The sequence below is a fragment of the Xiphophorus hellerii genome, chromosome 3 (genome assembly GCF_003331165.1).
Source record: "Xiphophorus hellerii strain 12219 chromosome 3, Xiphophorus_hellerii-4.1, whole genome shotgun sequence".
Classification (NCBI taxonomy): Eukaryota; Metazoa; Chordata; class Actinopteri; order Cyprinodontiformes; family Poeciliidae; genus Xiphophorus; species Xiphophorus hellerii.
In genome coordinates this window covers 20,355,879-20,380,077 of record NC_045674.1, presented here as the reverse complement: position 1 = coordinate 20,380,077, position 24,199 = coordinate 20,355,879, and the positions used below count along the sequence as shown (strand labels likewise).

General features: G+C 42.1%; 1 protein-coding gene across 3 annotated transcripts in view; it reads right to left on the bottom strand.

Annotated features, from left to right (window-relative positions):
• Positions 1 to 315: 315 nt before the first annotated feature.
• Positions 316 to 24,199, bottom strand: part of hivep3b (HIVEP zinc finger 3b) — a 49,281-nt gene continuing 25,397 nt past the window's right edge. For 2 of the 3 annotated variants that reach the window (XM_032558017.1, XM_032558016.1), the window contains 8 exons: positions 16,143 to 18,473; positions 15,364 to 15,653; positions 13,236 to 15,245; positions 11,567 to 11,712; positions 5,156 to 5,331; positions 4,949 to 5,050; positions 3,585 to 4,246; positions 316 to 2,060 (listed from right to left, as the gene is read on the bottom strand). In XM_032558017.1, coding sequence (XP_032413908.1) covers positions 1,407 to 2,060; positions 3,585 to 4,246; positions 4,949 to 5,050; positions 5,156 to 5,331; positions 11,567 to 11,712; positions 13,236 to 15,245; positions 15,364 to 15,653; positions 16,143 to 18,123 — 6,021 coding nt within the window. In that variant the 5' untranslated portion in view covers positions 18,124 to 18,473 and the 3' untranslated portion in view covers positions 316 to 1,406. Of the gene's footprint in view, positions 2,061 to 3,584; positions 4,247 to 4,948; positions 5,051 to 5,155; positions 5,332 to 11,566; positions 11,713 to 13,235; positions 15,246 to 15,363; positions 15,654 to 16,142; positions 18,474 to 20,451; positions 20,547 to 24,199 lie in introns of those variants that run through there. The other variant, XM_032558018.1, reaches the window with a different exon arrangement.

Here is a 24,199-nt window from a genome sequence, read left to right as displayed (position 1 = left end):
TAAAACCAGGAGATAAACATGTTTTCCACACATGACCAGGCTGGTTTGGGTAGCCTTTTTTTTCTCTTATCTTATTGAATCATTGTTTGAAAACTGCTTTTTTACATTTAGTCGAGTTATCTTTTGTCTGACAATAGAATCTGATTATACTGTATAAACTGAAACATTGGGGTTTGGCAAAGAAACATGCAAAGTGGTCAATCGTTTTCCACAGCACTCCATACTACCAAATTCTGTTCTTAAAATCCCCGTGGATTAATAAGTCTAATCGTCTAATAAACCACAATCAAGTTAGTGAAACAAATTACTACATTGTCCACAGATTGTCTGATCCTTTATTGTGTTTTTGTTTACAACTTTTAAAGTGAAGTTTGCAGCAAAAATGATCAGAGATGTTTGAAATATTTTGTCCAATCTTCTTTCTGTATTTAAACACGTGTGTTTCAAAATTAATAAAAAAAGGCACAATCTCATTGAAGCCCAGTGCATTTTTTTTCTTTTATTATTGTTATTATTATTACTTTTAGCAACTACAAATGTTGCTGTGAAATCTGCAGGGCACTTGATCCTCTGGTACCAGCCAAATTCATTCATATCTCATCTTTACCACCAGTTCAAGTTATAAGAACATGATTAAGAAGTCAAACAGATGTAACAAAAAAGTTACCCCTCCCACCCCCCAACAATAAAAATAAAAATAATAAGGATCGATGTCATCAAATAAAAATAAATAAGGAGCATTCTCCCTTGTACAGACACATAATCTGAAGCATTCAGTAATAAAAATAAAACGTCAGTGCATTTCTTTTGACACGTGTCAGCCGCTCCTTAGGTTTTCCCATGATTTGACTAGTTACCTTGGTGATAAAGCAATGGCCCTTAGGACAAAAACACCAAATATTAACCCTCCATAACAACATAAAAAAATTATAAAACTGAATTCACAGCCTTCTCTTTGTGTACGTTTACATTTAAAATAACAGAAAAATGGACAGAAAAGGCACAAGAAACTACAATTTGAGTAATACTGAACAACCTAAAAGAAAATTGTCTTTTTTTTTAATAATAATGAAATATTTTGGTCATTTACAAATTTATTATTCATAATTCTTTTTTTACGCATATTCAAATAGATATTGAGATTAGCAGTATCTAATTAGATACAGGTTATATATATATATATATATATATATATTTATAGAGATTTACAGGAACAATGTTTTCACACAGAAAAAGTGCATTTTTATAACAAACCTGAATATTGCCAAAGACCAAACATTTAAGTTAACAATAGTATTGAAATCTGTATATAAAAAAAACTAAGCAATAATAATAATAATAAAAAAACAAGACTAGTGTAGCAACCAATAAACCAAAATGCGAGATGCATCAAGGTGTCGACACTGTTAAGTGCTCTGTTCTGTCGTGGCCGAGTCTTCTTGACCGTCTCCCTCCACCGAATCACAACTTGACGCCGGATCGTCCCGCTCTGGTGCGATTCCTATGGCACGATAAGCTACTGGGGCTACTATTCCGAGGCTTGACGCTCCAGTTTGACTGTCTCTAGCGCCACCTTCCCTGGTCTCTGTGGCAGACCCGTGGGGGCGGACGGAGCTGTGCGAGCTGCCATATTGCTTTGAGTCTGTGGTCTCCAACTTGAGTTTGGAAAAAGTAAGTTCTGTGCTAAGAGCGTGGTGGCTGGCTCCTGCTGCCTGGTGCTCCCACCCGGTGTCTCCAGGAGTCCTTAGCCCTTGAGTCCTGGGGGTCCCGCCCCAGTATGATTCAAATCGGGACAGCGATGGCCCCTCCAGCGGGGGAGACGTTGGAGATGAGGGAGTAGTCGGGTGGGACCTCGGTCTGGCCTGTACCATTTGGATCCCACCGATGGGTATCATCAGGCAAGGGACCTTTGCTTGCTGGGAGTGCATGGGCAGATGGCTGAAGATGTTGTCTGTTGCTTGGAGGCCGGGATAAGCCTCGCAGGTGGAGAGACGGAAAGCCGGTGAGAACAAACTCGCTTCTGATAATGCTGGCCTTTCTCCTGCAGCGCCACTTTTCTCCTGCAGGGGGAGCAAACACTTTAATTTTGAAAACCAACTCTGACAGAGAACATAAAGAGCTAAAAAGAGTGAAAAAGAAAAAAAGAATTATTCCCCTGAATAAGAATCTAAGTGTAAATATCAGATTATTTTACAACGATGCATTCTGTTTGTTAACCCTTTTAATTGAGACCTATGAATCAATAGAAATATGGCTACTAAACTCGAGGTATTCATCCGTCTTGTGTCTGAAGGTCTTAAGAAAACAACTACAATTCATAAACTTTTCAACATTTTCTAATGCTACAACCACAAATGTCAGTACATTATTTAAATTTTCATGATGTACCCACACAAAAGCAGTAGAGAGAAAATAGTACTTGGATTTTCAAAGTTCTATCACTGAAAATGTGGCGTAACTCTTTTTAGAAGCACATTTTACAGCAAGCTCAATCACAATATCTGTGACAATGTTTTAACCTTGAGACAGATTTTCAGTTTGAACTAGCTCAGGACATTTGCCGGGCCCTTCTGATTCTTGAACATGTTTTTATTTGAACCAATAAACTGTAGCTCAGGTTGAAAGTTTGGGGTCGTTGTCCTGCTGGAAATCTCAACTCTTTGACAGATTCTAACAGGTTTCTTTTCCAGGATCGCCCTGTTTTTAGCTCCATCCATCTTCTGGTCCAATCTGAGCAGATTCACTGTACCAGCTGAAAAAATGACACCCCCACACCATGATTCTGCCATCATCATGCTTCACTGTGTGTATGGCATATTCAGGATGATGTGTAGTGTTTTACACCACACTCTCTTACTCATCAGTAAAGTAAATGGGCCTTTTCTGACCAGAACACCTTGTTCTATGTTTAGTATGACTAACCTCCACTCCTCACTTAAAGGATGTGGTGGATGCGGGTGTGTACTTTAGTTTTCTTCCACTTTATTTTATCAAGGCGGCCAAAAAGTCTAATTTTGGTCTCAGCTGGCCAGAGCACAGTTTGGAAGTGCTCTGGTCATGTTTGTTGAGGCAAAGCGACAAGTAATACTCCTTAAAGCTTTTTTATCTTTAGTTGTTAGTTGTATCCTGTCCTGGTGTTTCACTTTTACCTAAAGCTCAAATTTAGCTGATCTATTAAAAGATTCTCCCAACTGAGTTGTGAATCACTGTAGCTCCTCCACAGCTACACTTTCTCTCTTGGCTGCTTATTTCCTTATCTTTGCCAAGTATGCGCTGCTTTATATTGGTCTATCACATAAAATGAAATACCAATTACTGAAGAGAAACTTTATACACTTTTGCTACCTACAAAGACTCAATCTATCATTTATTTTGGAAGACAACACACAATATGCCATGTCCTCCTGCTCAGATGAAAGAACTTGGTGGAAAATTTGTGAAAAGGCAGTTTTAAAAAATCTTATTTTTAATATATTTTCAATTGCACTTTGAAGGAAAATCTGGCTCTTTAGAGTCAAAACCAACATACGTAATTTTTTTGTTCAGTACTGTATGTACAGTAAATTAAAATAAAAAGTACTTACTGGCTTAACAAGACCTCCCTTCGTGCCTGGGCTCTCCCAGGGCAGGTATCCGGGGGTTCTGTGCAGCGCCCCCAGTGGTGATGGAGAGGTTGGAACTTGAGACGGCCGGTAGCAGCTGGGTGAAATGGGACGAAGAGGAGAATGTGCTCTGACGGGAGACGGCCTCCTCTCAGGGGAGGGCGAGATGTGTCTGCCAGGCGAGGATAACTCGGTCCTCGGGGAAAGGTTGCGGATCGGTGAGGACAGCTCCAGGCGGGGGGAGAGGCTGCGGCTGGGGGAGCAGCTCTCGCTGCTGGGGGAGAAGGCCCTTGGAGAGCCCTTCCAACCTTGCCTCGAGAACAGCGCCCTCCTCCTGCCCGGGGAGGCCGCCCGTCTACTGGGCCAGACTCCCCTCGGGGCGGGCTCCGGACCGGGACCGGGCTCTGGATCGGGGCTGCACTGCTGCGAGCGCTTTGCGCAGCTGGAGCGCCCTCCCATCGATGGATGAGTGTCTGATGAACAGGAGGACGGTGGGTCTTCATGGGACGTAGACTCTTCCTCCTCCTCATCCTCCTCCTCCTCTTCATCATCATCGTTGTCATCCTCATCGTCAGACTCCTCCACATCGGAGAACTGATGCTCCCCCAGCTGCTCCTCTGAGCCGAGAACGCGCTCGTCACTGCCTGATGTTTGAGCAGATAGAGAAAAACACAAGAAACTTTTAATCGTTTCCTCTCGCATTCACACAAACTTTAAAATGTCTATTCAGAAAATCGTGACATCGACTCAAAAAGCCTTTACAGAACAACCTCGGACAAAGAAAATAAAAAATAAATCAAACGGGCGATGACGGCTCAGTTCACCTTCCACCAAACAAGCTTCTGTTATAAATAGACTAAGGATATAAAGGCTGGAATTCAACTGAATAGCTCTTTTCAAAAACTATTTCCGCAGCTTTGTGAATGGAGGAGTCGGTACGTCCTTGGCCACGCTCAGCCTGGACCGTCAGCGAGAGGGAGGCGCAGAAGACAAAGCCAGGGAGGAGACTGAGGTGCTCGACTCGAAGCCAGATGGAAACAAGTCGGCTCTGTTCAGCTGCACTCCGGCGACACATTCTTGAAGACAAGGTGTAGCAGACAGACTCCTGCAATGACTGCACTGGAAGAATGGGACTGGCTCCTTATTCTTCATTTATTTATCTCACACTTCTCCCTATCCCTTATGCAACATCAAGGGGCCAGAGAATAGAACATGCTGTTGCGTAAGCTGTCAGGGCCGAGCAGCTTCTATTCTTCACATGCAGGAGTTCACGTAGCTGTACACAGGCGGTTCTGCGGAGTGGAAGCGGAAACATGAAAGATGTCTTCCCGTCCCCACTAAAGTACCTGTTTCCTCACTCTCTGGCTCGTCCAGAGACGTCTCAGACACTCCCACTGCCTGGGATTTTTTCCCATGAGCCTTTGACTTCATGTGTTTGGTAAGGTTTCCTGGAAGAGAGCGAGAAAATATTTTTAACAACTGGGCTAAAATACGCTCTCCTGGAGAAAACCCAAGCCACATAATTCACGTTGGTTATTCGTGTCTTAGCTTACCTTTGGTTTTGAAGGCAAAGTTGCAGTGTTTACAGATGTAAGGGCGGACATCGGTGTGCGTTCTGATATGCTTTTTCAGCATGCTGGGCTTCTTGCAGCGAATGCCACACTCTCCACATATGTACTTTCCCCGACCGCGGCCTCGCACATAGACGTACTCCTCATTGGACCTGTAGCTAGGGTAACCAGAGGAGAAACAAAAAACTCAGATTTTAAAAAAAGAAAGAAAATTGCTTTCAAGAAAACATTTGAGTTGCAAAAATTAAGAGAATTGGTTCCAAAGTTCCTGCTTTCCTCGTGCAAAATGCTGGCAAAAAAACTCAAAACAGCAACGTCAACAAAATTCTTATTCTTGAACAAAATAATGATTCTTTGAACAATTCTGGCTTGGTTTCAGGGCTCAAAGCGCACAGGAAGCCAAATATTTTCTGGTAGAGAAAACGTATTGGCGGCTGTGGCTTTCCGACTCTCGGCATAACGTGAAACGCTCTGACTGCTGCGCTCAGATCAGACAGGTGTCTCTGTGAAGAGAGCAGCTGAGACACTAGTCATTATATTTTATGATGTTCAAAGCTGGAGGCACTATGAAAGTCAGCTTGCAACATGAAATTTTTACAGGCTGTACTGCTAAAGTCGAATAGACTTTAAACTAGACTTTTGCATATATTGCATAAAACGATTCGCAGACAATAAATCAGACTAAACTTTTCCTTTGAATAACAAAAATAATCTATATTTGTTATCAGAATAATGAGAGAGATATGTTTTAGAAAACTTTCTTTTTCTATCATTTGTACGGATGAACAAGGTGTTTTAGGAGTTGCCTTAAAATACATCCAGAGGCGTGTCTCAGATTAACTGAAAAGTGAATTAAACCAGAACAAAGCCTTAAAATCATTATTTAAGATTTTCTTCACTTAGAAAAGAATATTAAAATAATGTTCAAGTATTTAGCAAACAGAAACAGTTTTGATGCTCCAAGCTGAGCTCACACAGGAAAGATTTAGCTTGATTTGATGTCAGACAATGAGAAATGAAGGCTGGGAGCTTTTTTTTTCCCATTGTTTATGTGTGTGATAAAACTGTGCATGTCTTAAGTGACCCATCATAAGAGCATAATGACAGCTTTGCTCTAACAGCGGAGTTAACCCCATGTTGAAATGGCATATTAAGGTTGTCCTGTAGACGCTCCTGTTGGGACTAAATATCTGTCGATGTGAAGATCATTGATGAGTGAGTCAAGTTTGACACAGTCACAACGTTAATGAATACCTCGTAACGCAAGGCAAGCTCATTCATAGCACTGATTTTCCAACTTTATTTTAGTATTAGATTTCAACTAATGCTTAATCTTAAAAGACTCAGGTGGCTATAAAAATCTTGATCATCTTTTGGAGTATAGATGATGGAACATGACCAAACATGGATCCTTAAATAACCCTGTTTCATTGACCATCTTATGTCAGGCAGAGAGGACATGCCTTAGCCAAACACGTTCAGACCCGTGAGTCAGGGACCCAGATGTGTCAGGTTAATGGACGCTCAACACAGAACAATATCAAACACTTAAACCCCCAGAGTGTAGCATGCCAGGTTAAGAATGAAAATCAGACTGAAAGTAAGAATAAAAACATTTTAAAAGTTTGGGGGATTTTCAACTTAGGCGATTTATGGCCTAAAGATGAATGATGAACAGATAATACAACATTACTTTATTTTTTGTTTCTCTGTAAAGTTATTACGTCCAATAAAACAGGATAAATTGCTTATGTTTGTGGACATTTCATGAAACTAAGCTCAAAAGTCACTCCGGGCCAGTTTTAGTCTTATGTCTACAAAATTGTTGCAAGTAATTGTATATTTCTCTAAAAGAAAATTCTTTATATTGTGATTATTTCACTATGATGTTATCAGTATTAAAAACCCAGAGAAATTATAACATAAACTTTAAATCATGGAGTCGAGTGAGATAGTTCTAATGCTTCATCACTCTGAATGACCCTGATGAAAACAAAAAAATCGATCACAGCAGCTAAAACAACAATGACGGATGTGGTAGCTCACATTCACACAGCACACACACACCCACACACTGGAAATACAGAAACAAGGCTTTCTTTATGGAGGTGGGCTGGGGAAGCCCCACCAAATGCCCAGCAGCACCGACTCCCTTGGTCTCACCCTCCGCTACACTCCGGGATCGCAAAGAATACCAGCTATTCTGCTCCAAATCGGCTCGTCCTGCCAACAACAGCAGCAGCTAAAGAGAGGGAAGGGAAGCCTGGCTTCAGCCAACAACCTAAAATAGACACTGCATATAAAAATCAAGCAACACATTTAGGTAGTCTATAAAAAAAAATGTTTATGCACAATTTCGATGTTTACCAAAAGACTATTTGAGGACACAGCAGACCACAGATCTTTTATATCTGAACAGATTGTAGTCTATGAAAAACTCCTTCTCCCGTCTCGCTGCATAAGAAGAGATGCACAATTCATTCTCGGCCGTAAACACCCGGTGGGTACCAACTGTGTTTAATTACGGGATCTCCACCGCATCGACAAAACTCCCCGTTGTTCAACAGAACTAGCCGGAGCAGACCATAACAAGCTGCTGCACAACGGCAAAACACTTTCAGCAGCGGCATTGAGCTGGATTCATTCAGGAGCTGGACGCTGCTTAAATAGCACAAACGTCTTAATAAACGGTTAAAAATATCTGCCCACATCTCAGGAGAAAACATGGCAAACGTTGTACTCCGTCGACTGAAATTTAAATCTTCAGCCCGTCTTCTGATAGTTTCAGCGGACAGTCTGGTTTTGTAACAACAAAAGATTACTTAAGGAATAAACAAACTTTTAATCTGTAAGATTTTAAGAAATCTTAGTTGCATCATCGACTTGTACGTTTAGTCCAAACATCCATGTTTCTTGAACTACTTAAAATTTTTAATGTTGCAACCACAGATCCCTATGAATTGTAATTTGATTTTATGTGATAGACAAACACATATTAGCACAGAATTGTGTGGTAAAAAAAAAGAAAATCTAAAACGTTTTGCAGTGTTTTTCAGCCCAGGTCAGAAAGACACACTGTACTGCAAGTTTTAGACATTTTCCTGCTTCAGAACAGCTGCTTTAAATTGATGGCTGATTAACAGATTTTTGCTAAACTGCAATCACCTGAATTATGTCTGTTAAATCAGAGATGCATTCTAAATGTGCAGGGTTGGCAAACACTGAATTATTGCATGTATTTGAATTCAGCATGTTTTACTCTGATTCCCAAAACAAAATTCAGTGCAACTAACTATCCACTTTCCAGCAGTTCAAAACCCAATAGCAAAGTTCAGACCCAGCTGAGAAGGAGCAAGAACACTTTTGAGATAATTATTTAAGAAAAAAATGTCAAAATGCAGAAGAGTAAAAGGGGTATCAATACTTTTTCTAACCCCACATGTTTTAATGAATAGTAAACAACAGGTCAAACCTACATTTGCCTTTTGTCCTGGCAGCTACGGCTGCTAACGCTAAAAACATACTTTCAAGTAGAAGGTCTAAACTACTTGGGCTTTTCTTTCTGACAGACATCTCTGAAGGTGTAAGGACTAAATCTGACTTGTCACGTGGTTAAAAGATGAATAATTATGCTGTCACACATTGCACACAGGGAGGAATTCAAAGTGTCAACAACTTTAGAGAGAAATAAATAACTGGTCTTAACAGAGTAAGGGAACAAAACATTCTGCTCTGTTCATAGCTTTAGCTTCTGAGTTTTTTTTCAGCATGTACTGCATGAAAGTGAAGAAGGACATCATGTATCTATAGGCATGATAGAGACGACTTGGAGCAGACTGGGAAAGAAATGTATGATACAGGCAGCATGAGTAGACAACAGGAGGAGGGAGGAAAACAGTGGGGTCTTTATGGCAGAAGATGCACTTCCCTAGTGTGTGTAACGTGTGGCTGGAAATCATAAAGAGTGTGAATTAGTGCCTTATCTCCTGTTAAGCAGACACCTGCTTCACTCTCAATCTGTTCTGCACATGAGCACAAAACAGAAGCCTTACTGTCTGTCCACACATCTCAAAATCCAGTCAGAATTGTCTCTTTAATATCCCATTTCATACCAACGTAAATTATTACCAGAAAATAAAACAATATGGGAATGATTTAAATCTGTCTACCACTTGAGTAGACATGAGTACACATCTTCCTGTTATATAATTCTTCCTCTGCTTTAGTACAAATGTATCTCTATGAAATCAGGGGGAAAACTTCCAGCTTTACAACACAGGGACTATGAGTACCAAATTAAGGACCAGTATGCACGCTCATTCTTAGAAGCGCATGCACCACTGTTCCTGGGATAACTTAGTGTTTTATGAAAATCTATGAAAGGCTGGAAAATTCTAAACTGTAAGCATTGTTTTTATTTTTGGAGATGTCAGCACAAAGACTTAAAGGAGCTGAAGAGACAACACAGTTTGCTTGGCACCGTAGGATGGCGAGGGTGGTTTAATTTCATAGACTGTCTCATAACCATCACACTTTTGCCCATGTGGTTTCCATACAGCCCACTTCTTGTGTTCTTCTGACTCAGGACGGCACACGCTGCAGATAATTACACATTCATAGGTGAAAAAATAAGGACCCAAGGAGTGATGGTGCAGAACAACCGATGACAAGATTCAGAGGCTGACAGGTTTACATCCACTCATCATTGTGTTTAATGGCATTTCAAAGTTGTTGCTTTTCCAGATTGGAAAAAGGATACAACATTTAACCCTCCTGTTATACTGTTATGTCTGAAAATTTGACCAACCCTATTATCAGAAATGACACTTAAAAAAAAAAAAAGATTCCAGCATCGGCCCTTCAATGTTAACGTTGGTCTTCTCTATCTACTACAAAGCCAGTTTTGATGCATCTGGATGGAGCGTCAGGTTTCAATCAAATAGCCGTTGATGAATTTAGGCGTATGTCTTCATTATTACAATAATTTTGTGTGACACAGCTGTACGACCAGAAGCAAAGCAGACCCTCAGCATGATGTCATCACTACCATGCTTGTTGATGTCGTTATTAGACTTACAGCTTCACCTTGAAAACTCCACGCGACTGTGGCCAAACAGTAAAATCTTTGTATCACATGACCTTAAAACTTTTTTTTTCCTCTGAGCATTTGGCTTGTCCATGTGGGCAGCTGCAAAATTGAAGGAATCGATTTTGGAGCTGGGGCTTCATTCTGAGTCTGCGCTCTCTTCACTGCAAGCATTGAGAGTTGTGTTTCAGCAGTATACTGTTCATGGCAAGCTCGAGCCTGAGTGGTTCCAAGACTTTTTTTCTTCAACATCTTCACTAATTTACTTTTCTCTAAGTTTAGACGAGTTGTTTGAAGCCTCCACACAGCTGGGAGTCGTAAAAGAAAACGTTAACATTAAAACTGATTTTGGGATGAGCACTGAGTAAAAGTAGGCTGGCTTGTGTCACAATCAGTTCACAAGTGCATTTCATAACCAGTTACGGTACATAAAATTGAGTTCAATCCAACTTCAACTCATATGCACAGTTAAGCCCAAAATCATACCACCGGCATATTTACATTTAAATACTTTTCAATCAACCAAATAGATTGTTTCAGATGGGAGAGACATGAATCTATAGAACCAAAAACTTGTTTTATTTATCTTAATAGAAATTACATATCAAAAAGTTTTTAGTAGTCAAAAATATTTACTGGCATTATAGCAATCAAACTTTTAATTTATAATTGCTGAGTAGCTTTCTGCATGTTGTCACAGGGATTTTTGATAATTTATCTTTGGTTAAAAGCTGTGAGTCTTTGAGGTTGGGAGGCCTCTTTACCATTGCCCTAATCTTTAGTTCCCTCCACAGATTCTCTATCAGATTCAAGTCAGGCTGGGCTGGACCAAAATGTAAATATTATCTTCAGTAAGAAGAAGGATGTAGGTTAAAAAAAAAAAAAAAGATAACATAACACTAAATCTGCCAGGGATATGAATGACTTTGGAGTGAACTGTTAATACTGAGTGTTTAAGCCTACATTCAGTTTTGTATGAATATCATCTGTATTGACTGTCATGGATAAAAATATCATGCTCTCTACACTCCCACACATACACACACTCAAAGCAGATGCACCGACACACAGCTCTCACTCCAAACCAACACATCTTAGAAGCAGAAATTCACGCCAGCAGTTAGAGCAAAAAGCTTGGCTACAGGTACAAACGAGGTCCGCTGGGCCGCAGTGCCTCTCTATTCTGCTACTCTCATTCTCAACTCAGCTCAATATGACCAATTTTTTTGTTTGCCTTTATCAGGAAGGACTTTTGTAATGATGAATGACCATGTTTCAAAATATATTCTAAAGACGGTTGCACATACCCTCCTTCAAAGATTCGGACCAAACTAGCTTCGCCTTGCTTGGAGGTGGAAGGACCCTCCTCTTCCCTCGTCTCTTTGATGTTCTCCTTCTCGTGCGTCTCCTCATCCTTCATCTCAGGCAGGGTGCAGCGTGGGGTGTCTTGTACCTACGTTCAAGACAAATAACTTTAAATACTACATGGTTAATTTTAAAGGGCATAACACAGTTCTAGTTCTAGCTCTCTTTAAATAAATACCACAATATTTACATTATAGAGTATATTGCAAAAAGTATAACCCTTTTCTCTTTTGTGTCCTTACAGCAGAGAGTCATTGTTTCTATGTCAAGTCTCAAGTATCCAAGGGTCAAGTCCAAGTCAAGTCTCCAGTCTTTGTTTTTATTTTATTTAATCTAATCCATAACATCTAGCACATCTCTAACTCTGCATTATTGTACGTTAGGATTCAAAACATGTACCGATTGTTCTTCGGCCTAAATGCCTACATGATCATTTAATACTAATTTTAAGTATTTTTTAACAATTATGTCTTAATCTATTACTATTCATTACAACGTGTCTTTATAATGAATAAGTTAACATCTGTTTATCCCTTTCTATTCCTTTCCTTCCTATTGTCCACATTTGTATTATGTATTCCACTAAATAGTTTGGAGTGTTTCCTTCACCTCGCTTTGAGCTGGATAATTTTTCATAATAGCGGAAAAAACATTTTGGTCGTTGCTTAAATTTGCTCGATTCAAAATAGTAAAGATGTTCAAATGTACTGTATAAATTATAAAACAATGAAAAGGTCATGGCGCTGTAAGCAATTGAAAGCATGTTAAACAGCAGAAATCCTCTTATTTAAGTTTTTGCAGCCGGACATGTCCTTTGTATTGTTGCAGTTAACAGGGAAAGAATGTTGGAGGTAAGTTAAGTTTATTTTGTTTTGAAATTATATTTAATACAACTTCCAATTGGAGAAACATTAATGTGGTCATAATTATGAAACTACACCTAGCATGAAGAGCGACAGGCTTCATTTCAATCTTTATTATGTGACTTTATTAAAGTGCTACTAAGACTTGACTCTCACACCAGGAGACCAAGTAAAGTCTCAAGTCTTTGGGGCAAGTCTAAAGTTTGAAGTCTTTTATTCAAACTCTGACCTACATCCACAAACATCAATATATTTTATTGAAATTTTATGAATAAGACCAACACAAAAAAGTGCATATTTATGATGAAGAATACAATAGTACATTGTTGCTGCTTTGAGTGCATTTTTATTCAACTCCCTAAGTAAGTTCTTAGTAGAATCACTGTTTACTGCAAATGCAGCAGCAGAATAGCTATAGTTCTGCAGAGATTATATTACACATGGATTTACTAGTTTTCTTTTTAATTTCTAAACGGGTTACATCTAACGCCAATTGTTTGCATTGGATGGATTTTATAAAGGAATACCAAAGTAAAGGGAATGCTTGTCATTTTTCAGATTTTATTTGTAAAAAGAAAACCTTGAAAATCATATTTGATTTTCCTTCCACTATGCGCTACTTTGCACTGGTCTGTCATATGACGTCCAAATGAGACGCATTCAAGATTCTGTCTATGACTAAATGTGAAAAACATCAGGAGTTATAAATCTGTCTTCAAGGCATTATATTGTGTGTGTTTGTGTTTACCTCTGAAATTTGTGGAGTTGTGCTGCTTTCAGAGACCGGTTCACCTCTGGCTGGTGCCGAAGCAGTGGCCATGGTGTATGTCTCGGAGCTGTGCTTCTGTTTAGAGCACAGCAGAGACAGAGCCACCTTAGTGCTGATGCCTGGCAGATTGGGGTTGTGTGCGCTGACACTCCATGTAGAATAAACTGAGGTACAGGGGTCTCTCTCAGCAGACGGGTTGGGTTTGACATACTTCAGGTAGCACCAGTTTACTGAGGTGGAAGTGTGTAGGCTGGGGTATGAAGGGGGGCTTGGCTTCTCAACCCCCACTACTGGAGTTGGGACCTCTTCCTTTTTTGGATTTGTCTTCTCAGTTGATTTCTCCTTTCTTTCCCCTTCTTCTCTGTTATTTTTCCATAGGAGTTGTTCCTGCACCTCTTCTAATTTGACACTTGTGCCTTCTATTCTATTTGGTTGCCGTTTCTCTCTGTCATCTAGCGTCCTCCCTAAGTTTTTGCTTTCTTCTTCTTGGCTTACCTTGGGTTCTACATCTTCTTCCTCTTCAACACTCTTCTGTTGCTCCTCCTCCTCTTCTTTTACTCTTTTCTGGTGACGCTTAGCCTCAGTGCTGAGCTCTAGACTAGCGGCAGGTGAAAGCATGCGTTTGCTTCCTCCAGGTCCCAGAGAACCATAGTCACCCTCAGACACTGAGGACAGCTCTTTCGAGAGGGACAGAGGGAGAAGGCTCTGGATGGATGGAGATGGAACTTTCAGATAGGATCCTTGCAGCTTGTCCCGTTCTGTTTGGGCCATGATGATCATAGCTGTGCAAGAAGCTGATTCCTGTGAGCGAGTGGAAGCCAGAATCTGGGAGAGTGTGGTATACATGGCACTGGCAAAGGTAGGTCTATGAGTTTGGAGGCGCACTGGCACTACAAGTGATACCACTGGTGTAAACTGTGCCAGGCATGTGGCAATGACTGGCTGTTGTTGGTGGTATGACATGGTTACAAGAGAGTGATGGGTCAGAGCTGATGACATGGACGAGATGGATGGCCTGGTCTCTGCAGAGGACTGAGGAGGAATGTGTGTGCCAAGACTTGGCGGAAAAGGAAAGTACTGAGGCTGACTACTTCTAACCCTTGAGGAGCTAGGGAGAGGAACAAGGGGTGGGAGATGATGTAGTGGTATTCTCAACCGTTCTGGCAAGTGGATCTGTCCTGGGTGGGTCTGTATAGGAGATCCAGAGTGTGAATGTGAGAAGCCTCTGTGAATGACTTCAGGGGGCAGAACCTCAGTTTTGGATGTAGTTATGGGGAGTAGTTGTGAAAGTGCACCTCTTTGAAAAAAGTGTTGTCCTCTGTGTTGCAAAGGGAGCACATCGTGAGAGGATGAGGACATTTGAGACTGCATTAACTGATTGGGCTTCCCTGTGGCATCCAGACAGAAGTGGGGACTGACTTCAGTAGGGTAGACATAAGGAATGTTGGGGTGAGAAGGACCAGGCATTGGGCTTTGACTAATGTTACCCACCATCTCCTGCTCTGTTTCACCTAAAGTGGCCTGTTTTACAAGAAGAAACTTTCTCCTGTCTTTCCAGGAGGATGTAGACTGCTGAGAGGAAAGAGATCCGTAATCAAAGGATTTACTTCTTGTCTCTGAGATCTGTTCAGTTTGTTGGGGCCTAGGAGGGGCCTGCTCTGAGGCTGAACGCCTCATCTCCTTGTGGCTTTGGTTGTGTTGGTGAGAAGCAGATGGGACCATCAGCATCTGGGAGCTTTGACTGCCAGAACCCCAGACAACTGGCTCTGAACGTATTGTGTCCTCAAAGGAAGCAGAGAGGCTTGAGACATTGCTTTCTTGACTAGGGCTGCGTGGAAGAGATGAAGACTCAAAGCTGGACTCCCCAGAAGACTGAGCTGCTTCTGCTAAGCGGAGTCTTTTCTTCTTTGGTGGCAGCTTTTCTGCAGGTAGTTGAGACAGAGTCTGGCTCCGCTGGGGCCACTGGAACTCCTCTGTTTTCTCGAGTTCCTACAAAAGAACTACAAATTAACAAAGTATCCTGGGTAAGCAAATATGTACAAAAGTCTTAAAAAGTGCAGTCCAATTTGTGTAATTAGACTAGACTAAGGAGGAAAATCTTGCATACCTTGGATGAAGATGCTTTCACTGGGGGTGAAACAGATGGCATGTCGGAATCAAGCTCCAAAGTAACAAATATCTCCGGCACTTGGATGTTTGGCTGACGGATGAGGCGGGATGTGGAGGGAGAGGGTTTTGGCTCAGGTTGTTGTGGCTGCGGATTTTCTCTGAGGTCTGGCTCCTGGCTTTCCATCGATATACTTTCTTGTTTTTCAAAAGAACTTGTGTGTTGGATGACAGAAACACCCTTCCTGCCCCGTTCCTGCTGTTGGTTTGGCTCATTATGTAAAGTAACACCTAGAGGCAATGACCAGACAAAAACATAGAAGGTAGTATCAACTTCAATGGCTCCAGGGTTATAATATTTTTTTAAAAATTAGCTGTGTTCTACACTAATGTCTCATGTAACAGAATCTTTCCTTTATGTTTTTTCAAGTTTGAAATAAAGATGTACATGTAAATATTAAAATGTTGGTCCTGTATTTGACTTAGTCTATTTAGGTTCAGGCTGAACTGAAATAGATTAAAATGGGTCAAATACAAACCAATGCAATTCTAGGTCTTTAGAGCCAGTACTCTGCATCTTGTAGATTTGTCCAACAGACTTGCATAAGACATCATTTTTAAATAAATTTTCCTTCTGTTATCAAGTTTTGCAGGAATCTCCTAGTGATCAGTTCATCAAAACTAAGTCTGTTGGAAGCAGGTCACATCTAAAAGATTCAGCACTTTGCCTCTGGAGAACAGAATTACCCAGTAATCCAATACAAGGATGCATAAACAAACCTGAGAGGCCTTGGCTGTGCTCTGGTCTGCTTGGCACTGGAATGAGACCTTCAGAGCTGCCTGATATGGGTACAGTTCCAGGACTGGGGGGGTCCTCCTCTAGGCTCTCCTCTTTCCTCCTCTTCCTCACAGCCATGGCCAGTGCTCGGAACTTGGAGTGCATCAGTGGGGGACGATCCTCTCTGCATGGGCTACATGCATCAATGCCCTCTTGTTTTGGTCCTGGACATATTCTTCTGTGACCCTCATAGTCCTCACTGTGCTGAAAGCCAACACCACAAGATCTACATTCGAAAATGCTTTGACTCTTTTGCGGATGATGTGGTTGCTTGCCTGAATGGGTTCCTCTGGCTGAGGAAGATGAGGATGCAGGGATGCTCTCCTCCAACACCGACTCAGCACCCAAGGGTACCTCTATGGCAGGCTGGCGTCTGAGCATACGTTGTGCACCTCTCATCTCTGCAACCACTGCTTGCTGCTCATCAAATGACTGGCTAAGGCGGTAACTTCTTGGAGACATGGTGCCCGAAGTGAGGGGCTCTACTTGGCTTGTAGTTGATGGCAATGAGTGGCTTCTAAGAAGAGGCACTGCTGAAAGTTCCTGTGTACTCAATGGATCCGCCTCAGAGTTTTGGGGGTGCCTCAAACCGCTGGGACCTGCAGCTTCTATTTTTGGGTCAAATGTGTAGGGATCTTTAGGGATAACAAATTTGGGTGACTCCATACTACTTTTCCTGGAGATGGAGGAGCGTCTAGGCTTTACACTGTCAATCTCACTGGTGTCTACTACTGCTTCATTAATAGTAATGAGCTTGGTAATGTGTTCAATAACTTGAGTTTTGGGTACAGCAAAGGGAATGCTTTTGTCCTCACTTCCTGATGATGAGGAATGTGAAGTAGGAAGCTGGTGCTGGTGGGGACTGCGCTGCTGTCCTCCAAGTCTTCCATACTTCCCTAGAATAATTTCTGCATAGGTTTTGGCACTGGAACTTGGAGGGCTGACTTGGGACAGGTCGGTACTGCCTGATCCAGAAAAGTAGCCAGACTCTGTGCTGCCCTTACTACCCGGGCCTAATGATGAAGATGATGTGGAGAGGGAAGAGGAGGGAGGGTCATCTGGTGAAGCCATGGGGCCCCGTTTCCTAAGTCTCAATGCCAGTCTTTGCTTGACAGCCTGAGAATCCTCAGGCCTTTGGCTCTCCTCAGAGCCTCCAAGCCGCTCTTTAGCCCCTTTCCTCTGCTGTCGAAGCATCTCTTTAGAAGAAGATTTTCTGCGCTGGCCAGTCTCATCTTCGGATTCAGTGCTTTCTCCCTCTGTGTGCTCTTCAGGGTCTTCTCCAATACTGCTACCCTCTGGTCCACTCAAACTGGGCTCATCTCGGCTGGAGGCCAGACCTACTTTAATGCGATGGGCGTGGGATTTGCGGTGTTTGTACAAATTGCTCTTGGTCTTGAACGAAAAGCCACACGGAGCACAAGGATAGGGTCTTTCTCCTGTGTGGGAGCGAATGTGTTTCTCAAGAACACTTGGCTTGGCACATGGACGACCACAATACGAACACACATATTTCCCTGGCTTTTGAGGTTTCTTCTCCCCCTTTTTGGGAGAGCTGACACCTTCTAGAGCCTCGTGACTGGAGTGAGATGGCCCCCCGTGACTATGCTCACCCTGGGTGGAGGACATAGTGGTGAGGGATGAGGATGAGGAGGAAGTTGCAGGGAAAAAACTGGCTCCAGAGGTACCAGGGGTTTCTGAATGCTGCCATGCTGCTGCTTGCTGCTGCTGTAACCGAAGCAGGTCGGTCCGTTTGGGTTGACGATTTTGTAAGCGCCCCAAAGCTCTATGTACAGGACGAGGATTGGGAGGCTGCTGGGGTTGCTGAGGTGGACAAGACCCTAATGAAGACTCAGCTGTTGCATGCTGCGGCTCTTGCCTTCCAGAGCGCTCCCCATTGGCCGGACGGCTGGGCTCAGCCTCCATAGAGTGGGGAGGAGACCTCACAGACACGTAACAAAGGGCTCTGTGAGCCTCATTGGTTTAATCGCATGGCAAAATAAGGTCAGAGGCGATGGAACATCGAGAGATTGAACTGTAAATCAAAAATGAGGACTTTTGTCAGAGTGGGCCGAGACTTAATCCAAAGTTCCAACTGAGGCATCATTAAAAGGTGCTCTGGAGCTGCATTGATGCAGGTAAACATGAAAGCTCTCTCTGTGCAAAGCAGCTAAACTTATCTCCAGCCACAGCCATTCTAGCAGTCCTCCTAGGGTGATGCACACATCTTCTTTGTTGATTGTTGAGAGTGGCAGCTGCTCAGCTTCTGGGTGGATCTAAAGAAATTAAAAAATAAAGAAAAAATTGGTCACAAAACAGGATATATATTAATGCTGTGTATTTTTTAGATGTACTGACATCAATACTTTAGTCTTCTTAATAATCTTATCTGTAGTTCTAACTTGGCTTGCCACACCTGTTGTACCACACCTCTAACTTATTGACCAATGGAGATAGACACTAGACCCCACAGTGCTGATCATTCCTTCTCAAGGTCAGTTCACAGTTTGAACATGTAATCTCCATGGAAAGACCCTGGCTAGGAATTAAGCCTGGGACTCAAACTCACTGTAAAATATGGTGGATGATCTATTATATGAGTCTGTTTTTGTGCTATATGACATTGGAACCTTGTCACAGAGATAAAAGCCTGGCATATCTGTCAATTCCATGATTTAAGTCCTATGGAGGACTTGTGAAGTGGGATGAAGAGAAGAAACCATTAGAGAGAGAACCCAGAACTATTGATGATCTAGAACAGGGATGTCCAAGTCCAGTCCTCAAGAGCTACTCTCCTGCAACTTTTAGATGTATCCCTTCTCAAAACACCTGAATCGAATGAATGTTTAGTTGCCAGGTCTCAAAAGAGCTGAATTACATACTGATGAGGGAAATCAGCCATTTGAGTCAGGTATATGGGAGAATTATTGAATTGGACTGTGTAGCACTGTTTTTTTTTTTCCTCGAGCAATGTATATGTGTCATTTATTCAAAATTTCATTTGTAAAACAGTATCAGGAAGTGCCATTTAGTTTGATAGGGGAAAAGCAATCCTTAGCCAATCAAGTCAATATTTATGTAATGCAGTATTTCAAAACATTATAGTGATCCGGACAAATGTACACGACAACATGGCATATAAATATTTCTAAATCTTCATATAAGTTATAGAAAATGTTATTACAAAACAATCTAATTTTGAACTGTTGCTTACAGAAGGTATTTTAAGTTCATTGTATCACATCTGACCAAAGAGCAGTCCACACTGCAGGGGTCAGAGAAGCCTGAGGTCCACCAGGCAACATCCACAGCATGGGCACTTACAGTCATACAGCCAAGGCCCCAGTATGAGAGCAAGAAGTCAAAACAAATGTTGCAAATTCTACATGTGCTTATCTGATCTGGCAGCAAAGCAGAGAGAGGTAAATGGTGTAGATTGCTTTCCGGGCTTCAAACTTTCAAAAACTTGGGGAGGGAACATTTCAGTGTCAGCTCCCTCCCCACGCTTACTGCCACCAGGCTATGTCAGGATCCCAGGAAAACCTTTTATCAAGATGGATCTATTGTAATATTTCCCACTTAGACACTACTAGAAAGCTGTGTTTATGAGGAGCTAAGAATAGCTGATCACAGAGACTCAGAGATGAGGCTGGAGTGAAATCTTATTCTTTATCAAGATCTATGTTCTGTAATATTCCCCCCTCCCCAATTGCTACAAAAGTTGTACTCAGGCTCAACTCAAGACACAGGATTCTTGTACTGCAGCCAGTAAAAGCACACTGGGGGGAACGGACAGAGCCAATCATAACATTTTCAGTTAGCAGCCATGCTTGACTGCTGACAGACTCTCGGCACGGGCTCATCCAGAGTATCATTCACTATCTATGACACTGACACCGTCTTCAACCCCCTAACCCTGTCACACTCTGGTGATGAGCGCTCGGTAAAAGGAGGACACCCTGTGTGTTCTCTTCATAGCTGCATATCTCTGCAGCGGGGGAACAGGCAGACAGAGCAAACGCAGCCAAAAATCTGCACAGATTTTCTGGAAAATATTAGAGAGAAGCAGGTGATGGAGGAAAAGAAACAGAGGTGGGAAGTGATGAGACAGTGGCTAAATAATCAGACCCAAGAGATGACTGCGGCTTACGGTGCCAGCGGTGTCAGTGCGGTAATGACAGCTTTTTATAATGACAAAAACACAGCAGTCAGCCTTCATTAGAAACGGTGAAAAAAAAAAAGGATAAGAATCACCTTTCCTTTTGGCAAAAACTTGACAGATTCTTGCCTCGGTCTCCACGTTTTCCCACATTTCGGATGAGGGCCAATCATCTGTCCAGTTTGTGTTTCTTTAAAGCAGAGAAGTCTTTCATTACAGTGGATTTCCAGCAACAACACTGGGCCATTACGCAGCACAACAAACCGAAACACCATTAAATTTCACTTCTGTTTTCTTTTTTCCCTCCTCCACAGTTTGATGGCTGCTGCAGCTGTTTCTATCCTGGGATGTTTGAACCAGCAGGGACACGTTATTCTGCTGGACTATGAGAACTGCATCAAGAAGAAGTTGACGTAAAACCAAAAAATATCTAAAGGGGATTCTTAAGTATACACCACAAATTAGCAAAAACAGCAGATAAACATTAGCAAAATGAGCAAACCGGGAATTGGGCAGTGTCGCGTGTCTAGAGAGGGAAACAGATTATTGGACATCAGTCCTGAATAGTTGATTCAGGAGCATTGATGCATGTAAATAGAAAATGTTTAAAAAGAATTGTGGAGAGCTGTGCCTAAAGCGTCTGTCACCGACCAGATGCGGCCGGTGTGGGCTGTTTAACAGAACATAAGGGTGTGTTTTCTAATTCTGGCATAAAAATAATCAGTGGTGCCTTTTATACTGCCCCTACTCTCTGCAGCTATTCTCCTAAACAGTAGACATCACCACAAAAATCTGCCGGTTTTCTATAAGTGATAGAAGAAGAAACTATAGGAAATACACTCCCAATAAACAACACAGATTGACTTTATAAGACCTAGTTGAAGTAGATTTTAAAGTCCATGTAGCATTTTCCCAAAACATATTCCTCCTGTAGTTGTATTCAACCAAACATAGACTGCTTTCAGCCTCCACCATGCTCACTCTTCCTTTCAAGCCACTGCAAATCAATTGGTTGGAACAAATTCATCCTTCAGACAAATGTTTGACAGAATAGAGAGATTGGGACTAGACTGATTTCAGTACATCAACATAGTTTAACCTAATCACTGCAGCACACACTCACAGATAATCTACAACAAAATGTGTCCAGGAAAGATGATAATTTGATATATTGTGGTATATTTTTTGGAAGGCTTGCCAGTATTGTTCAGACCTCACACGAAGCAAAGGAAAAGTGATGGTAGAGAAACCAAGTGGGTGAAAATGAGAAAAAAATAAAATAAAAATGGTCCGGATATAAATAGAAGAGAGAAGACAAAGAGAACAACACACACTCGTACTTCACATCCTCTGTAACAAATGTCTCAGTTCACATAGTTGTTATCAGAGGTTAGGTTTAATGATCTCAGGACCGGCTGTTGATGCAGCCCTTAAACAGGGCAATTAGAAGATTTTTATGAAGGTTTGGGAAGAGCACTGCTTTCATTATTCATCGCAGTCTAGACTGCGAGGTCGGCGCGAGGAAGCACAGTCAGAGCTGTGCCAGGAGGATGAGCGAAAGGAATGCCAGAGACAGCCTACTTTAAGACAAAGCACACACACCCATATGCGCACACATAGTGTAGAGCAGAGGTGCAACCAGAACGAAATGCACAGAAAGCCCTCGAATCTACCTCAGTAAACCTGATCAGCCGATGCCCTGAGGTGACTTACCCTGATTTCAGTCAGGGGGTTTCCTTTCTGACAGATCTCATTCCACAGAGAAGACATCCTAACAATGGTTCCTGTTACGCACAACAACACTACAACGTGCCGTCTTCAATGATTCGCTTATGGCTAAAAATGAAATTAGAATGTGACACACAAGTCTTCTGTTACTGGTGCGGGTGGGGAAAGGGCGTTCCTGCTTCTATTTTTAGGCCAAGGTGTGAGGGGGGGAGAATAATCCAGCTGCTCCACAGATTTAAATCTATTTCATGTTAATTCAGAGTTACAGCGTCGAAGCTTGTTAAGCTATTTGTTGTGCAAACTAGTTTCCGGTGTCTCCACCCGAAATGTGACTAATGACTCGTCGGCAGAGACGGGAAGATGGAGCGAAAGGAGGAACGTGCGCAGGGTGAGCATGCATGCGCAAAGCTCTGTCTGCAGAAACGGGCTGTGATGCAGTCACCCAAGGGAGCCCCTGAAACACAGAGGAGCTCACACTTCATCTCCCTTCTACGCGTGTGTCATCGTGCACGTCAAACGCTGTCTCCCGCCATCATGTTTACTGGATCTAGCGAGTCTCCTCGCCCATCTTGAACTGTAAAATCCCACAAAGCATTTAGCTCTGCTCAGGCTCTAGATGACAGCAGTTATACAATTAAATTTGTGAAATGTTTTTTTGAAACTGTCTGACACAGACTTAATTTGGAGTTGGTTCAGATTAGCAGGTCAGACCTCAAAGAAAGCTGAAAAAGGTCAGAAGCCAGATTGGCGCGTCTCTCATTTAACTGTACAGCTGTATTGTTTACCAATATTTCTTTCTATTTAATTTTACATACACAACATTAAATTGTTTTAGTAATGCGTTCATAGAGCAGTCACATCACAATAAAAGTAGAAATCAACCGATCAAGATTTTTGAATTCTGAATTACTGATATCAGAATTATCAGTAATTCTGATAATTACTGCTTTCTGGTTTCCTTTGTTGTCTTCCTTCCTTACTCAGCTTTTTTTTTTCCTTTCTAAATGCTAAAACACAGGAAGGGGAAAGTTTGTTACAGGTTGGTTGATAGACGAAGTAGTTTTGAATCCAAAATTAAATGGAAGACTCACAAGAGCAATCCAATTTATGCATCAAAGCATATATGCCTGACTTTTATTACATGCAAAAATTGCATCAAACATACATGCAGTTGAGTGAAGTGTTTGTAGTCAGGGAAATGGTTAGTGTTCTTGGTTTTAATGGATTTATTGATTAGGGGACATAAAATTTTTTTTTTTTTTAATTATTTGATCGATTAAAATATCCAATCAAGAGGAAGTCAGAGCTGTGTTTCTGGTGGGCCTGTTGTTGCATATTTAATTTAAAGGTTTGATCAATAAATTTGAAACTAAAACGTTTTTGTGTTGTTTATTATTTTTTTTAATAAATCAGCAAAATAAACAAGCTGCACAAACACACTCTGCTTCTCTTCCTCTCCTACTGGCGGTAGCCTGCTGCAAGTTCCCATGGAAACCATTCCTACTCTGAAGCAACGGGCAGATGGAGAGGGAGCTGGAGGTCTAAATTTATCTCCCAGCATCCTCTCTGACTACAGACGCACACTGGCAGCAGGAAGTAAGGTGGGGAACCGCTTTGCCTCGGCGTGCGACAGCAAGCTGGCATGACCCCTGACTTTGGCCTCTCCCTCTGAGCAACGACAGAACCACAGTGCCAAGTAAGCAGTACAGTGCTCAATACTGTACAGGTTGCTCTGCAGCATTCACAGGCTGAAAGGCAGTCGGAAAGTTAAATCACACCCACTCTGCACAGAGCTCTCAGTCAAACCCAGACACTGAAACCCAAACGGTTCCACAGAAACAAAACCAGGCCAGAAAACCCCAAACACCAAGACTCACACCCACCCAGGGTTATCACTGTGTCTGACAAACCCCACATACCAGAGCCCTCGCTCACAGCCGCTCGGCTCTAGTCTGGGATCGCGCTGTGTTTGCTGTGCCTCTGAGGCCAGAGGACATAGAGAGGGATTTTGCAGAGCTCCGATAAGACTGGCACCTCTCAACCGTCGCCGGGCTCGCTCTGACTAATAACACAACTCTGTGCAGTTGCAGGTAAACAGGTTTCATTCGGGAAGGA